This window comes from Crotalus tigris, unplaced genomic scaffold (assembly GCF_016545835.1).
Source record: "Crotalus tigris isolate CLP2741 ecotype Arizona unplaced genomic scaffold, ASM1654583v1 scf7180000019116.999743, whole genome shotgun sequence".
Classification (NCBI taxonomy): domain Eukaryota; kingdom Metazoa; phylum Chordata; class Lepidosauria; order Squamata; family Viperidae; genus Crotalus; species Crotalus tigris.
This window is the reverse complement of record NW_024097382.1, coordinates 292,228-313,981: the sequence shown is the minus strand read 5'-3', so window position 1 is coordinate 313,981 and position 21,754 is coordinate 292,228. Positions and strand designations below refer to the sequence as shown.

Genomic DNA, 21,754 nt, shown 5'->3' with positions numbered 1-21,754 from the left:
CATTACCTATGTGGCCCTTCCCCCCCATTACATTTGTATACAGGTAGAATAGAACTAATCACAGGTAGAATAGTCTGGATCAAACAGCATCTCACTGACAATTATTCTTTTAATAATCAGTTGTTATTTGCTACTACAGTATATCTCAACCATTCCCTTCAGTAATAATGCTAATTATTTATGTGTGCATATGTTCAGGTAATATTGCATCTTGTTGCAAGCATTTTATCTATTACTTGATGTCCCAACCTTCTTCCAAGAACCCATGGCAGCTTGCATGGGAATCATTCTCACAACGACAATCCTGTGAAGTAGGTAAAGGCTTGGACCTGGTTTAGCCTGGAGCTTGTCAGATTCTTGACCTCTGTGCCATGCTGGCTTTTCCTCCAACTATCTTCCAAAAAGTATGAAAAAAGTGTGACTAATATTTTATTGGAATTTCCAGGCTTGTCAAAAGACCAAAAAATCTTATTTAAGCGTAGCTCAGATTTTCAATGCCTTGTTTGTTTGTGCTCCAATGCAGTTTGTTTCATCTTTGCACAGGGGACAGAGAAGAGCAGGTGGTATTTGTTCAGAACTTCCAATTAATACTGTTAAGGCCTTGCTCTCTTTGAAGGTGCTAATTAATTGTGGGTTGTTATGGAGAAGGGAGAAATCTGGTTGAAACTTACAGATCAGTGTTCAGAAGAATAGGAGCCACTATCCTTTTTATTACAAATTATGATTTATATGACAGATGTAGTTGTATCCACAAACTCTGAATACGCAAAAATGAATTACCATTCATTTTTTTCCCAGTGATTGTGAGTGCATTGTTGCCTATGTTAAACTTAACTAATAGCCATCTTGGAGGGAGGGAGGGAGGGAGGGAGATACATGTAATATCTTGAGTTTTACTTGTCTTCAACTTTACTGCTGCTTTCCAAAGTGGTTACAATGATGGTTCTGACATTTTTGCAGGGAAAGTTCCACTACTCAGTGTGAGGTGTCCACAGACGGGATCAAAAAGATCAAGATGGCAGCCTAGATGGTGCCAACCATGCAGTTGAATCCCCACATATTTTTATTGCCTTTGCTCAGCAGTAGCATTTGTGTGCTCACTTAAAATATTTTGCAAGCTCACATTGAATTATAACGATCTCATTTAAACATATAGTAAATAAATATTTACATATAAGCCTAAATATGCTTCCTCTCCTAGAGACTCTGCTCAGTGTAGCAGACTTTCAAATTAAGAAAAAATATTTCAAACCAGATGAATAAAATGAGAAAAATTATTGATCTCTAGAGTCTTGAGATGGTACTGATTGGCTATATTTTTAAAATCAATTTTTAAATGTTGATATGATAGAAAGGGCATAACACATACACACATTATAGTACTTTTAATTACTACTAGTCATTGGTATTCTTACTGTTTCCAGGAACTCACTTTTTCATATTTTATTTGTCTTTGTCTTTATATGTACAATGGATAATAATAAACATGTACAATAATGTGGTTGCATAAGTGTCTACATACTCTTCTAAGTAGGGATGTGGCTGTGTTAGAGTTAATCACATTCAAACTAGTGTTAAATACTAGTTAGTACACACCTGCTATCGACTCTGATCAAGCCCATATAAAGTTCAGTATTAGGACTTTTCTGACATTTACTCAGTTGCCTCTTACAGCAAAATCCATGGTCTGCAAAGAGCTTACAAAGCATCAAATGGATCTCATTGTTGGAGGGTATTAGTCAGGATACAAGTACAAAACAATTTCCAAGGTGTTGTAAATACTATGGAATACAGATTGAAGACAGTCAAGTGGAGAACATATGGCACAACAGTTACATTACCAAGAACTAGATGTCCTTCCAAACTTGATGAACAAACAGGAAAAAAACTGATGCAAGATGCTGCCAAGAGGCCTATAGCAACATTAAAGGAGTTGCAGGAAGTTCTGGCAAGTATTGGTTGTGTATTATGTGTCACAACAATCTTCCATATTCTTCATGTGTCTGGGCTCTGGAGTAGAGTGGCAAGGTGGAACCTTTTCGTATAAAGAAAAACATCCAAGCCTGGCTAAATTTTGCAAACACCTAGATCAAGTCTAACAAAAGCATGTGGGAAAATGTGTTGTTGTCTGATGAGACCATGATTGAACTTTTTGTCCATAATTCCAAAAAGTATGCCTGGTGGAAAAACAACATTGCATCACCAAACATACACCATACCCACAGTGAAGCATGGTGATGGCAGCATTATGCTTTGTGGCTGCTTTTCTTCCAATGGAATTGGACCTTTAGTCAAGGTCGAAGGATTTTATGAACAGTTCTAAATATCAATTTTGTTATAAAATCTCCAGGCCTCTGCTGGCTGAGGAATTCTGGGAGTTGAAGTCCACAAGTCATAAAAGAGCCAAGGTTGTCTACCCCTGGCCTAGTCCATGCCTGGACCTGAATCCAATTGAAAATCTGAAGAGGGTTGTGTATGGGAGATGCTCTCGCAGTCTGACAGATTTGGATCTTTTTTGCAAGGAAGAGTGGACAGAGATTCCCAAGGCAAGATACAGCATGCTGATAGGCCCCTACCTCAAAAGACCGAATGCTGACATAAAATCAAAAAGCGCTTCAATAGAGCATTATTTTAAGGGTGTGAACACTTCTGCAATCTTTTTATTGTAAAGTTTTTTATTTTTATTTTTTCCTCCTGAAAGATTTCAGTTTGTTTTCAATTATATTGTATAGCTTATATCTTACATTAAAGGTGGGGAAAAAATCTGAATTGATTTATCTTTGTCTGATTTTTTTTTTGTATCTCAAAAACCTGACATTTTAACAGGGGTGAGTAGACCTTCTATATTCAATGTACCTATACCATAAGTTATGTTTTTCCAAACCATTGTTACAACATGCAGCATGGGAGTGTTTTAAAAAGCAACTCTAAAGTCCTACTGCAAAAAGAAAATAGTCAAATTGCATATCATGAACAATTTAGTGAAAATAAAATATTCTAGTACAAATTGAATGATACAACTCTAAAAGGTGTTGGTTCTTTTCATGTAAAAAAGATTGACATTGTCTTTTATTATATTGTCACATTTTTAAAAGAAAACTCCATAAGCTGGGATAATTTACTGTCTTCCAATTGTTTTATATAGATAATGCCCAACTCTTGTTTCATGAGGTGTTAGATTAGCTGTTATATTTCAGTGTTTGCAGATGTTGGTATACTATTGTGGAAAAGTGCTGGCTTTCTGAATGCACCCCAGTTAAATATCTTTCATGGAAAGGAGTTTATGCCAAGGAAAGCAATGCAAGCAGTTTCCTCTCTCCTGTGCTGAATAAGATGAGAACAAATCCTGTAGAGCAGTGGTCTGTATCCCCTCCCTTCCTTCCCATTGCATGTTGTTTATTAAACTAGAGTTTTTCTGGGAGTTGTTCTTTTCCGTTTTGAAAGCTTTGACGAAAAATCAATTTTAGCTTTGAAGAGCTCCGAAGCAACATATTTTGTATTGGATAGGCTGATGAACAATTAATGCTTGTTATATGATGAGTCCATAAACCTTGAATTTGACTATTGGTGGGTTTCTCTGCCTTGTTGAAATCAGCAGTCTAGAAACAATCTTGACAGAAAACAAAATTCTTAACAGCCAGATCTAAGATTTGAAGTTTTTAGTTTTCAAAAGAAAGATGTCTGTTTTATTAAGTGCTGATTTTTGAATATTTGAAAAGGGTCCTGTATGGATATCTTTTGCTTGGCAATTCAGAGGATATTCCTGTGCAATTAGAAATGAAAAACAGATGAGAATGCTATGAAAAGATACATGGTAAAGTGAAAGATTTGGATGCATCTGCAGTTCTGGATCAAGTGTATGTATAGTTTCTTCTGATTTGAAGGACCATCTATCAGAGAAATAGTGAATGTCTTTTGTGCATCAAGAAATTGGATATGCTTTGAAATTTGCTCAGCAAAGTATACAGTAAGCTCTTCAAGAAACTCACTGCTATTCTTAATTAAATAAATGTGATTTAACTTTATTCTTGCGTTGCGTTGTTTGGTAACTTTAAAAAGACTCCTTTTAAGTAGCACTGGAGTACCAACTGCAATCAAAGCTTCAAGAGAAATACTGTGTAGGTTTTCATTCTAGAAAACGTTAAAAGTTAATGTGACAACAACACCATGTCGCAGCGTGGATATTCAAGAGATGGGCAAGAAAATCATCACCAGATACTTCACAGAGTCAGTTATTTCCGCCAAAGGATTACCTCAGCCGTTCACCGATCTCTTACAAAAAGGCATGGAAGAAATTACTCTTCCCACATCTGGTCGGGTGAGAACTGTCCCAAATTATTTTTAGCATATATCTACTAACTACTATCCATAAAAGTGTAATGTTTGTTTTGTATGCTCATTCTTATGGCACTTGTCTCTATTTTTCTTCCCCTTCAATTTTATCTGTATTTTTTAAATTAGTGCACCATTATTTAATATGCTTTAAAATATGCTCTTAATTTATTGGAAAAGGTATGTGCTTCAACTATTTATATTAGTATCCTACTGGGTCATTAAGCAATCTGGATTTTCCTCTACCTAAGCACAGTTCCATTCTCTTCACCACACAGTGATGTCAAAGTCTCTTATAGTCCTTAGAAAAGCCTGCATGCCTTAGTACAAATGGTTTTCATTTGAAATCTTTCTTTTAGCCAATATCATCACTACATCATTTTGAATGTTTTTATTTTCTGTGGTGGTACTGATATGCTTGTCTTATGCTGACCAAAGATCATTTAAAAGTGGATTTAGCATCGACTAAGTTGACATCCTCAAATTATCTATATTAATTTTAGTAAGTGTATGTTAAGATACACAATAACTTTTAATATTTCATTGTTTTAAAACTATTAGAAACAAGCTTTGGCTGAATCCAGGGATTTGAATCGGTCCTTTAGTTCTGCTTGTAGAGTTTGCAGAAAAGAAGCTTTGGAGTTTGAACTTGTTTGTTTGTTTGTTTGTTTGTTTCAGTAAATTTATATGCGTCCCATCTTCCTGTATGAGGTAACTCTGGTCCAAAAATGATTCACAGTTCTCTGCTAGGTCCTTTTTCTTTTCTTCATAATGTTTGATTTTTGTTTATTTGTTTGTTTGAATAACACATACACAAACACACACCTGTAGTAAACCTTATCAGATTTCTAACCTGATTTTTCATCCATTTGGTTCTCAATGAAATTGCTGCAATTAAAGTCAGGCAATTAAAGTTACTTGATGTTACCACTTCATATATTGATCAGTAAATTAGAAGACTGTAGGGCAGGGGTCCCCAACCCCCAGGCTGTGGCTCGTTCAGCACTGGGCCATGGAAGCAGTGGGTGAGTCCGAATATGTGCGCAGCTTCCCTTGCACGCACAACAGGTGAGCACATCTGCAGTTGCCCACCACTTGCACAGAATCATCGCCTCCCCCCCCCACTGGTCTGCAAAGCCAGACAGGTTGGAGACCCACTGCTATAGGGGACTGTATAAGACATCCAATAGACATTCTTTTTTTTAAAAAAAAACTTGTATTAAAGGAGATAAAAGTAGAAAAGAAATACAAATGTAAAAAGAACAAAGAAAAATGAAAAATAATAGAAAAATATTTAAAGAAATTACTTTTGCAACAAGTACAGGCAAACTTAACATTTCCCCATTCACTATAAGATTACATACATATTTCACTTCTTTCCATTACTCCCCCTTATCCATTTGTAATTCCAAAAATTCTCATTTCTGTCAGCAAAACACCTATAAAGCATTTCCAGAATCTATAGAAACATTTCTATTTTAACACTGATTAAACAAGTCAACTTTATATTCCTTTCTTTTGTTTTTACCTATCTTGATCTTTAATTCATCAAAATTGCTGTTGTAGGATTGAATCTCCATTCCAACTTCTCCCCTCTCAAAGTTTTAGAATCTCTCTTTTGTAAATCCAGTAATAAATTCTTGCCCAGATCATTGTTCATCATTTGGTTTGTCATTTGCATTTTCACCTTGGCACCTCTGTCTTATAATCCACAATTTCTTTATTTTTCACTATTTCTACTCATCTGGCGTTTGTTTTAACTCTTTGTCCTCTCAGTCTTCTTTCATATTGTTCTCTTTCACATGTTTCTTTTTCTTCTTTATAATCTCTTCAAAACGTGCACTTGCAAGCGCAGTAATTATTCCTGTCAGTTTAGTGATAAATTTGGCTTTCAATTTTTCAAAAATCATTTGAAATTTCTCAGGTGTCATACTGTTATCATTTTACAAATTTCACCGCTCTTCTTTGGGTTCAAAAACAAAGGACAAGTTCCCTCTACCCCACTTTTTTTTCTTTTCTAGAACTTTAGTCCCCTCCAGTGTCCCATTTCTAATCAGTCTGAGATTTCTTCGTTTGTTTTCAAATTTCAACCAAGCATCACTTTCCTTGATAGATTAAATAACTGTTAATTATGTTCCTACAAGCATAATTTGTTTACTTCATTATTTCAAAAATCTGAGCAAAACGTTACAAATTTGTCTAGTTGTTAGTTTACTTATAGTTTTCTTGCCTTAAATTCTTACTTGCCTTTTTTCATTTATTTTATACTATTATTTTATTATTTTGGGATGAAATTTACTCATCAAGTAGTTTTTAACTTCAAAATTATTATAAATGTGAAAGTGAGGTTGGACGAATCCAGTGTCCTTAGAAGGTACACACTGCAGTTGAAAACTCAATGGCTTCCTTTGTCTCCTGGCACTCAGTCACAGGGGTTGACTGAAATCTTGCCATCTCCTTGCAAGGAGCACAAGCTGATGATCATTCTTTTTCCAGAGATGTTCCATTAGACTTTGCTTGCTGCCAGTTTGGGCTGCTGCATTATCTCTGCACCTTTGGAAAGGTTTAGTTCGCTATTCCTTGCCTGTAAGTCCCCTCTAACATACTCTCTTCACTTCTTAATAACATTTTTTTACCTTACACTTGTAATCATATTAATATTTGTGTTTAAAATGACATACTTCTTGACTAGGTAATAGACAAAGTGTCAAACTGAAGTATGGATTTACTAATATAGTGACAGAATAAATATAATGTGGTTTAAAGGTTTAAACCGAATAATAAAATACATAGTCATTTTATTACTTGGATTATTGCCGTTATTGTACTTTGGATTATTGCTCACAGCATATTTATTTGTCCAAGGTAAGAGTATTCTGAAAAGAGATCTTACAAACCTGTGTTCATAATTGGAGACAATTTTGCAGCTTTCATCTTAGAAATGCTAATATGTTAAAAATGTTTTTAAAATGGTTTTCTATAGATATTAACTTTTCCTCCAAATTTAGTCATTTTCTTAATACTTTAATATCATCAATACATGATAAGCATTCAGAACATGGGTTCCAAAGCTATGGTTCAAGGTATGGATCCCAACTGCTCTGCCTTTTTCTGACACCCTTGTGAATTTTTATTTGAAAGAATTGTGCTTTGCATTCAGTTTTCCCATCCTTCTCAGCTCAGGGTGGTTTTTAAAGAGTGTAAGTTGCATTACAGGCACTCTGCTTGCACAGCAAGTCTTTTTCTCCCCATCCCTGCTAGCCTCAGTCCTTTTTCAAACAATTCCTCCAGAGACCTCTGGAATAGCGTTTGAGGAAATTTCAAGAACAAAGGGAAAATAGCCCTCCTTCCTCTTTCTACTGATTGCACTGGTTCTCTTGGTGGAAAAAATCTCTGGATTCTTCCTTCTTGCTTGTTGATGGATCTTGGGATTCTAGATGCTACAAGACTAAAGCATGCCTAACTGTTCACTGCCATGCTCCCCTTAGGCTAAAATGTCTGGCCTAAATTTAGCAGAGTCAAAATTCTTTATTTCATTGTCATCATCCAGACTAAAAATAATTCATGAAATCTTCCTTAAAAACCAAGAAGAAAGTATTCATCTAAACTAAATAAGGCACAGAAAGTCACAATAAAAGGTTGTTTCTTCTGCTGCTGCTGTGATTACTACAGCACTGTACATACTATAGTAAAAATGAAGTGCATCATAATTAAATGAATTAAAAATAAAAGACAGAATAAAACTGACAGGAAATCAGAGTTTTGTAATGGAGAAAATGTTGGGACTAGAACTAAGGAGATTCAAGATCAGTTACTACAAAAACAGTGAAAGCCACTGAGCAACTTTGACTAGGTTCACAGACAGACAAACACACTTACACATAAACAAAGCTCAAACTTCTCCAAAGGCCTGCTGTTGTGGAGAAAAAATGGAAATATTCCATATGCCATTTGGAACTGAAAGAAAAATAGGATATAAATGTAACAAGTAAATAACAGAGGAACAATAGATAGTAAAACATGAGCAACATTTCTGAGGCCTGCCCTTGAGGATTGGATTTACAAAATTTATTAGATGCCTGGACTAATATATCCTCTCAGGATACTGAATATCTTGTGGGCAGTATTTATACTTCCCTCTCACCTTCCCCAACACCATTATTCCTATGTACAAATTATGTTCTGGCATGTGAAATCAAGTACTTTTAGAACATAGCAAGCAATGCCTCCAGGAACAGACTCCTAGCCCATCTATTCCACCAGTTCACACAGTGGTCAACCAACTACACAAGGAAGTTCTGGTGAATGGAAAGTTTAGTTTCAAAGTACAGAGAATAAAAGTTCAGATTATTTATTTATATAGTGTCATATGCACTTTTACGATTTTATCATGATGTGTACATGGGGCTGGGGAGAGATGTTAGAAGTTCAGGCTGGACCTCAGAGATGGATGCTTTGTACTTCCAATATTAATCTATTAAAATATACATGTACAAATTTACCATATATGTAAAGTATTAACATTTTGGGCACCAGGGACCGGTTCCACGGACTGGAGGGGGTGTGGTTTTGTGTGCTGCCTGCATGCCATGGATGGGGCTTTGCTTGTTTGTGCGGAGTGGCTGCTGGCATGTTGCGGCCCGGTACTGGTCCACGGACTGGGGGTTGGGGACCCCTGGTATAGTCTAATACATCAAATCCATTGAAATTTTATAAAATTGTGGTTCCTGCTTCTGATGCCTTATTATTTTAGCTTTTGAAGTAGCTTTATTAATGAACATTTCAGTTGTTATCTAGAGTTTTCCAATATTGGACAATTATTTTATCTGCTAAAATTAGATGAGTTCCTTATTTTTAAACTTGAGATTTGGTCCTGTAAATAAATGCACTGCCTAACTCTGAGGATCATTCAGTTCTTTGTTTAGTGATGGTACTCATCTCCCCCCAATATTTATCCTAAAATAAAGCCTCCACCACAAATAAACCCCCTCCCTATTTTTTTTTAACATTTCCAACATTTGGAAGAATAATTTTGATATATTTACTATGCCAACCCAACTGGAGTCACATGCGAGCCATGTATAATCTTCTACTGCAGTTCTTGCATTGAAGCTGAATTCATCCAGTTTCCATAATTTCTGCCAATTTTTCTCCAGCATCTACCAGATCAATGTTCAAACTTCCTGTAAACCATAGGGTGGATCTCCTATGTTATTTGCAGTATTGTCCTATACGTTTTGAGGTTATTGGTTTTGGTTGTTCTAAGTAGTTAAGTATTACATTCTCAGAAATGGTAACACCGTATTGCTAATATTGGTATTGCTCAAAAGAGATTTGAGTTTATACCAAAAGAACCATAAACCTATTTGTTTATCTGTCTGATCTTTATTGAGATGTTTCTTATTTCAATAAAAATCTTTTAGTTGATAAAGATTGTGCTTTCTCAAAACTAAAAAAAAATGAAAACCAAGATATATGCGTATCCTTGTAGTTAATTTTAGATCAGAAGAGTACTCTAAAGGTGTGGTTAGTAAAGTAGGCCTACCTGTTTTAAGTAAACATCCTGCTTAAAGTTATTGTAAATAATTTGAATTGCTAAGAGTAATTTAAGGATGACAGGCAGTTACAAATTGCTCTACATAAGTTATGATTTTAAAGGAACACAATTCATTCCAGGAGTAAAATAAATCTCACTTGTGTGAAGATGAGTTATGCTGATATTTCAGTAGAAGAAATGAAATGTTACTATTTCTTTTCCTATCATTGCTCTTGCCTAGTTTCTATGGTTCCTGGTAAGTACATAATTTCTGTTTTGTTATCCAAGTTAGAGCATTCAAGTTACAGTTTATATTATGTGACTTATGTTAAATTTCTGCAACTTTATTGTGGGAGTTAATTCCCATAATTCTCAAATGGGACAGCTAGCTAGTAATTCTGAGAGTTCAGATCTATACATCTGAGGATACTGAAATATGAGGGAAGCACATGAGAGCACAAGGTAAGGTCAGTTTAAACAGCAGTTTGGCTTAAAAGGCTATTTAGGAACAATGGGACATTCAATGCAAATGTGTATTCAGTGAGACTGAAGGAAGAATTATCTCTAAGATTGTATTCTGACATAACTATTTCTTGTAGAGACAGATTAATCCAAAAGATTTTAAGGAAGAAGAAATGTGTCCAGTCATCACACGCTTCTCCAAATCACATTCTCCACCTGTGGCTGGGTTCCTTCTTTAGGCACCATTTTCAGAATGGGAAGGGGGAGTGAATTGTTCTTTATTGCATACATTGATGTGGGGGAAACTAAATACAAAATGGAGTTGTGATGAGAATATTGAAAATGAATTAAGATTTGGGGGGAGGGTGAAAAGAATGCAAATTTGTACAGGTAGTCCTCAATTTCTCCTTTATGGATTACTGCCTTGTCGTGGCGAAGGGGCTTGCGTAACTCAATGAAGCTATAAGCTATGCCGTGCAGGGCCACCCAAGACGGACAGGTTATAGCAGAGAGTTCTGACAAAATGTGATCCACTGGAGAAGGAAATGGCAAACCACTCCAGTATCTTTGCCATGAAAACCCCATGGACAGTACTAAAAGGCAAAAAGATATGACACTGGAAGATGAGCCCCTTAGATCGGAAGGTGTCCAATATGCTACTGGGGAAGAGCAGAGGGCTAGTACTAGTAGCGCCAGAAAGAATGAAGCGACTGGGCCAAAGCCGAAAGGACCCTCAGCTGTGGATATATCTGGTGGTGAAAGGAAAGTCCTATGCTGTAAAGATTTTTTCTCCATAGGAACCTGGAATGTAAGATCTATGAATCAAGGCAAGCTAGACATAGTCAAAAAAGAGATGACAAGACTGAACATCGACATCTTAGGAATCAGCGAACTCAAATGGACAGGAATGGGTGAATTTAACTCAGATGACCATCAGGTATACTACTGTGGGCAAAAATCCCTCAGAAGAAATGGAGTAGCCTTCATAGTCAATAAAAGAATAGGAAAAGCAATAATGGGATACAATCCCCAAAATGACAGAATGATCTCAATTCGAATCCAAGGCAAACCATTCAATATCACAATAGTCCAAATCTATGCCCCAACCACTGGTGCTGAAGAGGATGAAATTGACCAGTTCTATGAAGCCCTACAGCACCTTATAGAATTAACACCAAAAAATGATGTCTTTATCATCATGGGGGATTGGAATGCTAAGATAGGAAGCCAAAAGATTACCAGAATAACAGGCAAGTTTGGTCTTGGAGTACAAAATGAAACAGGGCACAGGCTGATAGAATTTTGTCAAGAGAATACGATGGTCATAACAAACACTCTTTTCCAACAACCCAAGAGACGGCTCTACACATGGACATCACCAGACGGTCAACATAGAAATCAGATTGACTATGTGCTCTGCAGCCCAAGATGGAGAAGCTGTATACAGTCAGTAAAAACAAGACCAGGAGCTGACTGTGGCTCAGATCATGAGCTTCTCGTTGCAAAATTTAGGCTTAAATTGAAAAAAGTAGGGAAAAGCACTAGGCCACTCAGGTATGAACTAAATCATATTCCTGATGAATATACAGTAGAGGTGACAAATAGATTTAAGGAATTAGATCTGATAGACAGAGTGCCTGAAGAACTATGGATGGAAGTTCGCAACATTGTACAAGAGGTAGCAACTAAAACCATCCCAAAGAAAAAGAAATGCAAGAAAGCAAAATGGCTGTCTGAGGAAGCTTTGCAAATAGCTGAGGAAAGAAGGGAAGCGAAAGGCAAAGGAGAAAGAGAAAGATACACCCAACTGAATGCAGAATTCCAGAGAGTAGCTAGAAGAGATAAGAATGCCTTCTTAAATGAACAGTGCAAAGAAATAGAAGAGAACAACAGAGATTTGTTCTCAGAGAGGACCAGAGATCTCTTCAAGAAAATTGGAGATATGAAGGGAACGTTTCATGCAAAGATGGGCATGATAAAGGACCAAAATGGCAGAGACCTAACAGAGGCAGAAGAGATTAAGAAGAGATGGCAAAACTACACAGAAGAACTATACAAGAATGAGCTTAACATCCCAGATAACCACAATGAGATGGTCACTGACCTCGAACCAGACATCCTAGAATGTTAAGTGAAATGGGCCTTAGAAAATCTGAGCAACAACAAAGCTAGTGGAGGTGACAGTATTCCAGCTGAGCTATTCAAAATCTTAAAAGAGGATGCAGTAAAAGTGCTACACTCAATTTGCCAACAAATTTGGAAAACTCAACAGTGGCCACAGGATTGGAAAAGGTCAATTTACATTCCAATTCCAAAGAAAGGCAATGCCAAAGAATGTTCAAACTATCGCACCATTGCACTCATTTCCCATGCTAGTAAAGTTATGCTTAAAATCCTACAAGCTAGATTCCAGCAGTATGTGGATCAAGAACTACCAGAAGTACAGGCAGGATTTTGAAGAGGCAGAGGAACTAGAGATCAAATTGCCAACATACGCTGGATCATGGAGAAAGCTAGGGAGTTCCAGGAAAACATCTACTTCTGCTTCATTGACTATGCTAAAGCCTTTGATTGTGTGGATCACAACAAATTGTGGCAAGTTCTTAAAGAGATGGGAGTACCAGACCATCTCATTTGTCTCTTGAGAAACCTATATGCGGGTCAAGAAGCAACAGTGAGAACTGGACACGGAATCACTGATTGGTTCAAAATTGGAAAAGGAGTCCGGCAAGGCTGTATACTGTCGCCCTGCCTATTTAACTTATATGCAGAGCACATCATGAGAAAGGCAGGCTAGATGAATCAAAAGTTGGAATTAAGATTGCCGGGAGAAATATCAACAACCTAAGATATGCAGATGATACACTCTAATGGCAGAAAGTGAAGAGGAACTAAAGAGCCTCTTGATGCGGGTGAAGAAGGAGAGTGCAAAAGTTGGCTTGAAACTCAACATTAAGAAAACCAAAATCATGGCATCCGGCCCTCTCAATTCCTAGCAAATAGATGGGGAAGAAATGGAGGTAGTGACAGATTTTATTTTTCTGGACTCAAAGATCACCTCAGATGGGGACTGCAGCCAAGAAATTAAAAGACGCTTTCTCCTGGGGAGGAAAGCTATGGCAAATCTAAACAGCATACTAAAAAGCAGAGACATCACCCTGCCAACAAAAGTGCGTATAGTCCAGGCCATGGTTTTCCCAGTTGCAATGTATGGCTGTGAAAGTTGGACCATAAGAAAGGCTGAGCGCAAAAGAATTGAGGCCTTTGAACTATGGTGCTGGAGAAGACTCCTGTTAGTCCCCTGGACTGCAAGGCGATCAAACCAGTCAGTCCTAGAAGAGATCAACCCCGACTGCTCTTTAGAAGGCCAGATCCTGAAGCTGAAACTCAAATACTTTGGCCACCTAATGAGAAGGAAGGACTCACTGGAGAAGGGCCTAATGCTGGGAAAGATTGAGGGCAATAGAAGAAGTGGACGACAGAGAATGAGATGGCTGGATGGAGTCACTGAAGCAGTAGGTGTGAACTTAAATGGACTCCAGAAGATGGTAGAGGACAGGAAGACCTGGAGGAGCGTTGTCCATGGGGTCGCGATGGGTCGGACACGACTTCGCAATTAACAACAGGTCCTCAATTTACAACCATTCATTTAACTACATTTTAAAGGGATGGTGGCCGCATAAAAAGTGATTACAGCCTTTCTTCACACTTACAACCATTGTACCACTCTGAACGTGGCTAGGTTTACCATGTTTAAGGTCCCACCAAGATATTAAGTTCATTGATTAAATTGAAAGTTACTCTTTCTCTAAAATTAGGGGACAGCATCATATTGTAGGAGAATGCCTTGTCAGCAGTGTTCAGTTCTCAAAAGTTATAAATTCAATATGTAGGTGCCTTCTGGTAACACAGTACTAGTGATTTTAACTGGAGACATAAGAGTTACTGCTGTGAATTGAGCAGCTCTAAATTATTTCAATAAATATATAAAAATCAACTACAGTGTCCACTTTTTTTGGAAAAAAAGTTTGAACCAGTGATATTTACCATTAATTAGGGTTCCTCCCCAAGATTAAGCTGATGGCAAGAGGGATGAGAACCAACCAAACATACAAATATAATAGTAAAGAAATGGAAGTGAGCTAGAACTTTATACTGGCTGTATGCCATATTTATACCTGAAAGGTAAATATTAAAAAGAGTCCCAAAATTTTACAGTTCTATGCATATCTGTACTTGAAGATTGGATAGGTGTATCGGGATTTAAAAAAACATACTTCAAACCCATGGTAGTGCAGCGTTTGTCACCAAGAACAATTTTAAAAAATACAATCCAGGAAGTAGTCTCTGTGATGGCTACAACTGTGACAGGATAAATAATTCAAAGTGGCACTTTAAAAAAATCTCCCTTTGGTGACTAAAGAATGGGAATTACTTTGCAGACATACACATTGTGTAATTTTTTGATATGGTTTTCAAGTACACTGCCTTTAAGGCATTAACTGTTGTTTTGAACCTCAGGAATGGTAATATATAAACTAATGTAAAATAAAATAACTTCCTCTAGCACATTTGTAGGGCAGAGGCTCTTTAATATGAAAGTTATCCCTTGTGTACATAGCAGAAAAGTACATAGAGAAATAATATAAACAGCATTGTAAAAGGTGACGTCTCTTCTTACACAATTCTATTCTTTGCATCTGGGGTTGAACAGGAAGTTTCGTAGGAAATTAAAAATAAAGAGAGCAGTCATTGTTCTAAACAGAAGACCTTTTGGAAGATTAAAACTCTTCTTTGAGGTAAGGGCATATTTCCTTTCGGATCTGCAAAGGAGCTCAGGACACAATTGTATCTCAATTATGAAAAACAGACATTTTAGGGAGACTCTTTTCTGTATGAATAGGGTTATTCTAGCTGAACTGCAAAAATGCTAGATAATAGCAGAGTCAGAATATTTTACATATCTTTTTCCTGCTATCTTTTGGTTTTTCAGTTTTGCAACCCATGCATAATTTCTGATTACTGACTTGCTGAATTTTATTTGTAGTTAATTGAATTTTTGTCATGCTCCATTCAGGTTTTTGGATTATAATAACATGCATAGTTCTCAAATGTCAGGTACAAACTTTAGCTAGAAAAGGATTGCACTGTAACATTCTAGCTGACTAGATGAACAAGCTTCACCACTTGTTCACAAGTTCCTTCTTTCTCTTCCTCTTCAAAAGACTGTTTGTTGGTTTTATATAGACTTTCAAAATTATGCCATATATCCAAGTGCAGAATTTCCATTGGCTTATAGGCAGCTTATCAAAATGAGGGCAATTCTCGCCTATGGAAGGAATTTCAAGTGCTTTAAGGGAGAAATTGACACGTTAAACATCTGGAAAACAAATCTATTTTTTCTTTTAAACAAATCTATTTTGTCTTTTAACTTCAGTCCACAAAATTGCAAAATGTCCACAAACATTTGATTTCCACCCAACCCCACATTTTTCCATTTAGAAATTAGAATAACAGAGTTGGAATGGACTTTGAAGGTCTTCTAGTCCAACTGCCTGCTTAGGCAGGAAACCCTATACCATTTCAGACAAATGGTTGTCCAATCTCTTCTTAAACATTTCCAGTGTTGGAGCATTCAAACTTCTGGAGGCAAGTTGTTCCACTGATTAATTGTTCTAACTATCAGGAAATTTCTTCTTAGTTTTGGTTGCTTCTCTCCTTGATTAGTTTTCATCCATTGCTTCTTGTCCTGCCTTCAGGTGTTTTGGAGAATAACATGACTCCCTCTTCTTTGTGGCACCCCTGAGATATTGGAACACAGCTATCATGTCATCCCTAGTCCTTCTTTTCATTAAACTAGACATATCCAAGTCCAGCAAATGTTTTTTTTTACATATTTTAGCCTCCAGTCCCCTGATCATCTTTGTTGCTCTTTACACTCCTTCTAGAATCTCAACATCTTTTTTACATCGTGGTGACCAAAACTGGACACAGTATTCCAAGTGTGGCCTTATACCAAAGCATTATAAAATGGTATTAACACTTCACGTGATCTTGATTTTATCCCTCTGTTAATGCCGCCTAGAACTGTGTTGGCCTTTTTGGCAGCTGCTGGCTGCCCACTGCTGGCTCATATTTAAGTGATTGTCCACTAGGACTCCAAGATCCCTCACAGTTACTACTATTGACTCAGGTACCACTTATATTGTACCTGCACATTTAATTTTCTTGCCTAAATGAAGAACCTTACTTTTTTCACCATTGAATTTCATTTTTTTAGGTAGCGCCCAATGTTCAAGTCTGTCAAGATCTTTCTGTATCTTAAGCCTATCTTCTGGAGTGTTGGCTATTCCTGCCAGCTTGGTGTCGTCTGCAAATTTGATGAGTTCCCCATCTATCCCCTCATCTAAATCATTGATGAAGATGTTGAAGAGCACTGGGCCTAAAACAGAGCCTTGGGGTACCCCAGTGCATACTTCCCTCCACGTAGATGCAGTTCCATTGAGGACTACATGTTGAGTGTGGTTGTTCAGCCAGTTAGGAATCCATCTGGTGGTGATGCTGTCTAACCCCCATTATTCTATCTTATCAAATAGTAAATTGTGGTCTACTTTATCAAATGCCTTACTGAAGTCCAAGTAAATTATATCCACAGCATTTCTCTGGGCCACTAATTTTGTCACCTTTGGCAAACCCATGTTGGCTTTTGGTTATGACTTTATTTGCCTCTAGATGTTCACTGATTCGTTGTTTGATAATCTTTTCCAGAATCTTCCCAGGTAATTGAGGTCAGGCTGATAGGTCTGTAGTTTCTTGGATCTTTTTTTCCCCTTTTTTGAAGATGGAAACTACATCAGTTCTTTTCCAGTCCTCTGGTAGTTCCCCAGTGCTCCAGGATCTTTGAGAGATATATAATTCAGTGGTTCTGGGATCACATCTGTCACTTCCTTCAGAACCCTGGGGTGTAATCCATCTGGTCCTGGTGATTTGAACTCATCTAGGATGGACAGGTGCTCACTTACTTGTGTTTCTAATCTGTTTTTACCGTACTGTTTTTGATAGATTGGACTCTTTTTTTCTCTTTGTGTAAAGACAAATGCAAAAAACAAGTTAAGTAGTTCTGCTTTCTCCCTGTTGCTTGTCACCTTCTTGCCACTTTCTCCCACTAATGGACCAATCGTTTCCTTGATTTTTTTTCTTGTTTTTTACAAGTTGAAGGTAGCTCTTTTTTTTTTTTGTTATTTTTGACTTTTGTCACAAGCCTGAGTTCATTTTGAGCCTTAGTTTTCCTCACTTCATCTTTGCAGGTTCAGCCTACTTGCTGATATTCTGCCTTAGTTATGTGTCCCTCTTTCTACTTTTTATACTTGTCTTTTTTATATTTCAATTTATCATTTGGAATACTGGTATCCAGATTTGGTCCCAAATGCACAATTTTTGCGCACCTATCAAAAATGATGCAATCAAACAACTGCTTGTCTTTGTTCCATTATTTGAAGAAACAAAACCAGAATGTGGCTGCTTGTTAAGAGAAATAAGTGTCTACCATTTATTGTTTACCTTTTTAAAAATGTCTGTTGAAACCTGAGATTTACTTTGTGTGTAGAGTGTGCACAAAGACAAAACAGGAGAGCAATAGCAGGAAGTATAACAGCAGCTTGCCAGTCTTAGCCAGTACTATTGATCCTTTGGCCATGAAGAAATTGTGGCAGAATGGCAGACAAGTTGGCAGACTTATAGCTTTGCACAGTAGCACTACCTTAGCTCTGGCCACTGTCTGTCAGCTCACCACTAATGTGATAGCTAATGGCCAAATCTATAGGGATCCTGTTTCTTCTGCTTGAATGGGATTGGTATTCTGCCCTTCTTACAGCCAGAGGTGCATGTCCTGGCCATGTTTTCCAGGGGAGGTTGAGAGTTGCTGCTATTGCTCCTATTCCCTATTTCCTTGTGTTCTGTGGCTATTCACTAGATTTACCCATTTACCATGTAGAGAATGGTAAGCACTTGCAGATTGCCTCTGGAAACCTGGCTGGAAGGAAGGTATTCCTCTTGATATGAAGGAAGGCAAATATTGACTCTTGGTGTAGTCTCTTCCAGCTGGGCTTTGGGGCTAAAGCAGAAAAGCTACGTCATCCTCTCTAGTCTCCCCTTTGCCCTTGGTCCAGGAGCTTTCCCACACGAGCCTTTCCCACCATATTCCTGCCTTTGTCCATTGCAAAACTGTTCCCTGATTTCTGCCCCAGGCTGTTAACTTCCTATCCAAGACAGCCCTAGGAGGTAAGTATTTTGCTCAAATATTAAACTTAATCTGAAATCCCAAATGTTCAAGATTCCTCATTATTCACAGTTGAAAAAGATTAAAAGGCAATTACCTTTTTTCTCTGTGATAGAATGAATGCTTTTTTAGCCTGATTTCCATCAAATTAAAGTGAAGGAATGATTGTCTCTTATAAGAGGATGACATGTGACAAAACATGATTTTTTTTATTTCGTTTTTTTTTTATTTTCATTTTCATTGCAAATATTTTTGTCTCTTGGCAGATTGGAAATCTTTTTCAGGCCAAGTTGCTGAATCAGAAGTGATAAATCCTGCCAAGTTTCATGATTAGATTTAAGACTTTTATGCTGTTATTCAGCAACAACATCAAGGCAAATAAATATTGGTGCTTCAAGAGACATAGCCAAAGCAAAAAAAGTATTTCTTTCTCTTCTCTTTTTAAAAACAATGTAAATATTAAGGAGTAATATGCAGCATTTTGTAAGTAACCTGAACAAGATATTCATGATATATGGAAATGCAAACTTATCACCCGTTTACAACTCTTTAAAACAGATTAATCTTTATCTGTGATTCTGCAGTTGCAGTGTGCTTCTGAAAAACAATGCAGCTGCTTTAAGGAGTTGTAGACAGATGTTGGGTTCACACTACCTCATGCTCCAAATCTCTTTGGAATTAAATAAAAAACATGATTTGGTCCTATTAATGTGATACATCACACCCTTTCTGCAATATGAGTTACAGAGATTCTTGCCTGAAATTCTCATTTGGATGTCAGAGCATGATAAGAAGTAACAATAACAATTTGAAATAATTAGCATGGGTTCATATGATTTCAGATGCTCCTGCTGGGGGGCAAGATGATGGAAGCTATGTTGCTATTCTGTCTGTATTAACCTACATACAGTTCACAAGCTCTATTGATAGATTCCTTTGACTATATTAAGCTAAGCATGTGATCGGCCTTCCAACTTTATTATTATTATTATGGATCATCGCACAGTCAGCCAGATGTTCAGACTGGATTTGGCATTTTGTCTACCTATCGAATCCTTACCCAGGACCTGGGATAGGCAGATGTGGATGTTTGATAGTATTACAGGTATTGTCGCAGGATGGAAGCAGTTCCTAGTAAGGCCGCCTTTTGCAATTGACTAACAGCGAATTTGTCAGTGCCAATGGTGTTCAAGTGGTGCTCCAGTTGTTTTGGGATTGCACCCAAGGAGCCTATTACTGTTGGTACTACCCTTGCTTGCTTTTGCCACAGTCTTTCTATTTCTATTTGTAGGTCTTTGTATTTTGTTATCTTCTCCAGTTCTTTCTCGTCTATTCTGCTGTCTTCAGGCACTGCCACGTCCACTATCCAGACTTTTTTGTCTTTCTTATCGACAATTGTTAAGTCTGGAGTGTTACGTTGCAAGTGCTTGTCTGTTTGAATTCTGAAGTCCCAGAGCAGTTTAATTTTATCATTTTCTATGACTTTCTCTATTTTATGATCCCATCAGTTTTTGCTTACAGGCAAATGATATTTTTTGCAGATCTTCCAATGCACCATTGTTGCTACTTTCTCATGCTACTGCTTGTAGTCAGTCTGTGATGATGATGATGATGATGATTATTATTATTATTATTACTTGCATTTTGATTTGATGTGCAACACTCCTTATTTTTTTGTGGTGTTTAATAATAGTCATTTTGCATGAATTGTTAGTTTTTATGCTAATGAAATCAAAGTAGGTTCATCAGTACTTGCTACACTATAGAATTTGAAGTGTATTTTAGGTAGAATTACCATGATAGTATTTAAGTATCTTAATGTTTTGATCCATCTTTTATAAATAAAGAGAAAATACTGCATTAAAAATAAATTTTATTTTACAAAGAATATTGTTTTAACTTTATTGCTAGTGGTCAGACCAAATCTATTGCTATAAAAACTGCATATTGAGTATTTTTTAGAATGTAAATGTACAAGGAAAAGCAAAACTCAAATTCTTAACAGTTGTTTCTCTCAATTTCATTTATGTTTGTGCTTATTTGTTTTACTGACTCCAAGATTGCTAATAAGTAATCTTGAAGTCACTAATTAACAGATAATCTGCTCAACAGTTACTTAAAAGGATCCAATGAAGTAAGAACTTTCTTAACAATACTAGCTGGGAGTTCACTGGCCTGCTTGAACTAGATTTAAGGAGGACCGTATCTTTTTTAAAAATTATTTTATAAATGTCATTAAAATACAAATAAATAGAATTAGATCATATTATGCTTTGTAACCTAATTCATCTGCATGGATAGGAAATATTTATAGTTCTCCAGCATGATGATGTAACATCCACCGATTGGGTAATCAAAGCCTTCCTGCTCAGATTTAGACTAAGACCAAACTTGAGCCATGCCTCCTTTGGGCGTTTCTTCCCCAGTTTTGTCTTAGTCTACGCTCAGATAGGACACAACTTTACTAGCTCCTCAGTAGTTTTGGTTAAAACATCTTTGTTCTCCACATCCACTGTTCCTGGAGACATGGCTGAGCATCTCAAGGCGGAGGATAAAAGGTTGGAGTTTTCTCTCCACAGGGCTCACCAGGCCTCTGCCTGGGCTATCAGGGCGGCTTCATCCTCATCTTTTTTCACGAGAACTTCTATAATGTGGCTCCGCAAACTATAGGCATTAATTCCTCCTGACCAAGTACGTGCGCAACAGACTCTAGGTAAGCTAGTAGCGGCTGCAGAATACATGTCAGATGCCTCCCTCCATTCAACCAAATTTTCCGCCAGATCTATTGCGGCCACAGTAGCTTCTCGCAGGTTCCTGTGGCTCAAAAAGTGGAGGGCTGACCTAAAGTCAAGGTGGCGTCTAGCTACAGACACCTACAGTGGCAAGAATTTATTTGGCCAAATCCTAGAGCCGTACCTAGTTGAAGGGAAGGATAAGAGAAAGACCATAGCTCATCCATCCAAGAAGACGGATAAAAGGTCCCAACAAGAATTTCGCAGGCAGCCCTTTCGTGCCAGAAGTTCTTGGAATGGAGGCAGCCCTTTCAGTTAGGGCAGTCCTGGGATTGGCCCAGAGGTTCCTGATCCTTCTCCCCCAGACAGGATCGCCAACAGGACCGCCAGAATTCCGGAGCCAGGGGTCAATTC

General features: G+C 37.3%; 1 protein-coding gene across 9 annotated transcripts in view; it reads left to right on the top strand.

Annotated features, from left to right (window-relative positions):
• Positions 1-21,754, top strand: part of MCF2L (MCF.2 cell line derived transforming sequence like) — a 114,207-nt gene that overhangs the window by 24,558 nt on the left and 67,895 nt on the right. Inside the window, exon 1 of one of the 9 annotated variants that reach the window (XM_039359722.1) lies at positions 3,451-4,318. The exons of 5 other annotated variants lie outside the window; for them this stretch is intronic. In XM_039359722.1, coding sequence (XP_039215656.1) covers positions 4,168-4,318 — 151 coding nt within the window. In that variant the 5' untranslated portion in view covers positions 3,451-4,167. Of the gene's footprint in view, positions 1-3,450; positions 4,319-9,941; positions 10,125-15,016; positions 15,130-17,946; positions 18,611-21,754 lie in introns of those variants that run through there. 3 more of the 9 variants (XM_039359723.1, XM_039359726.1, XM_039359730.1) reach the window with 3 other exon arrangements.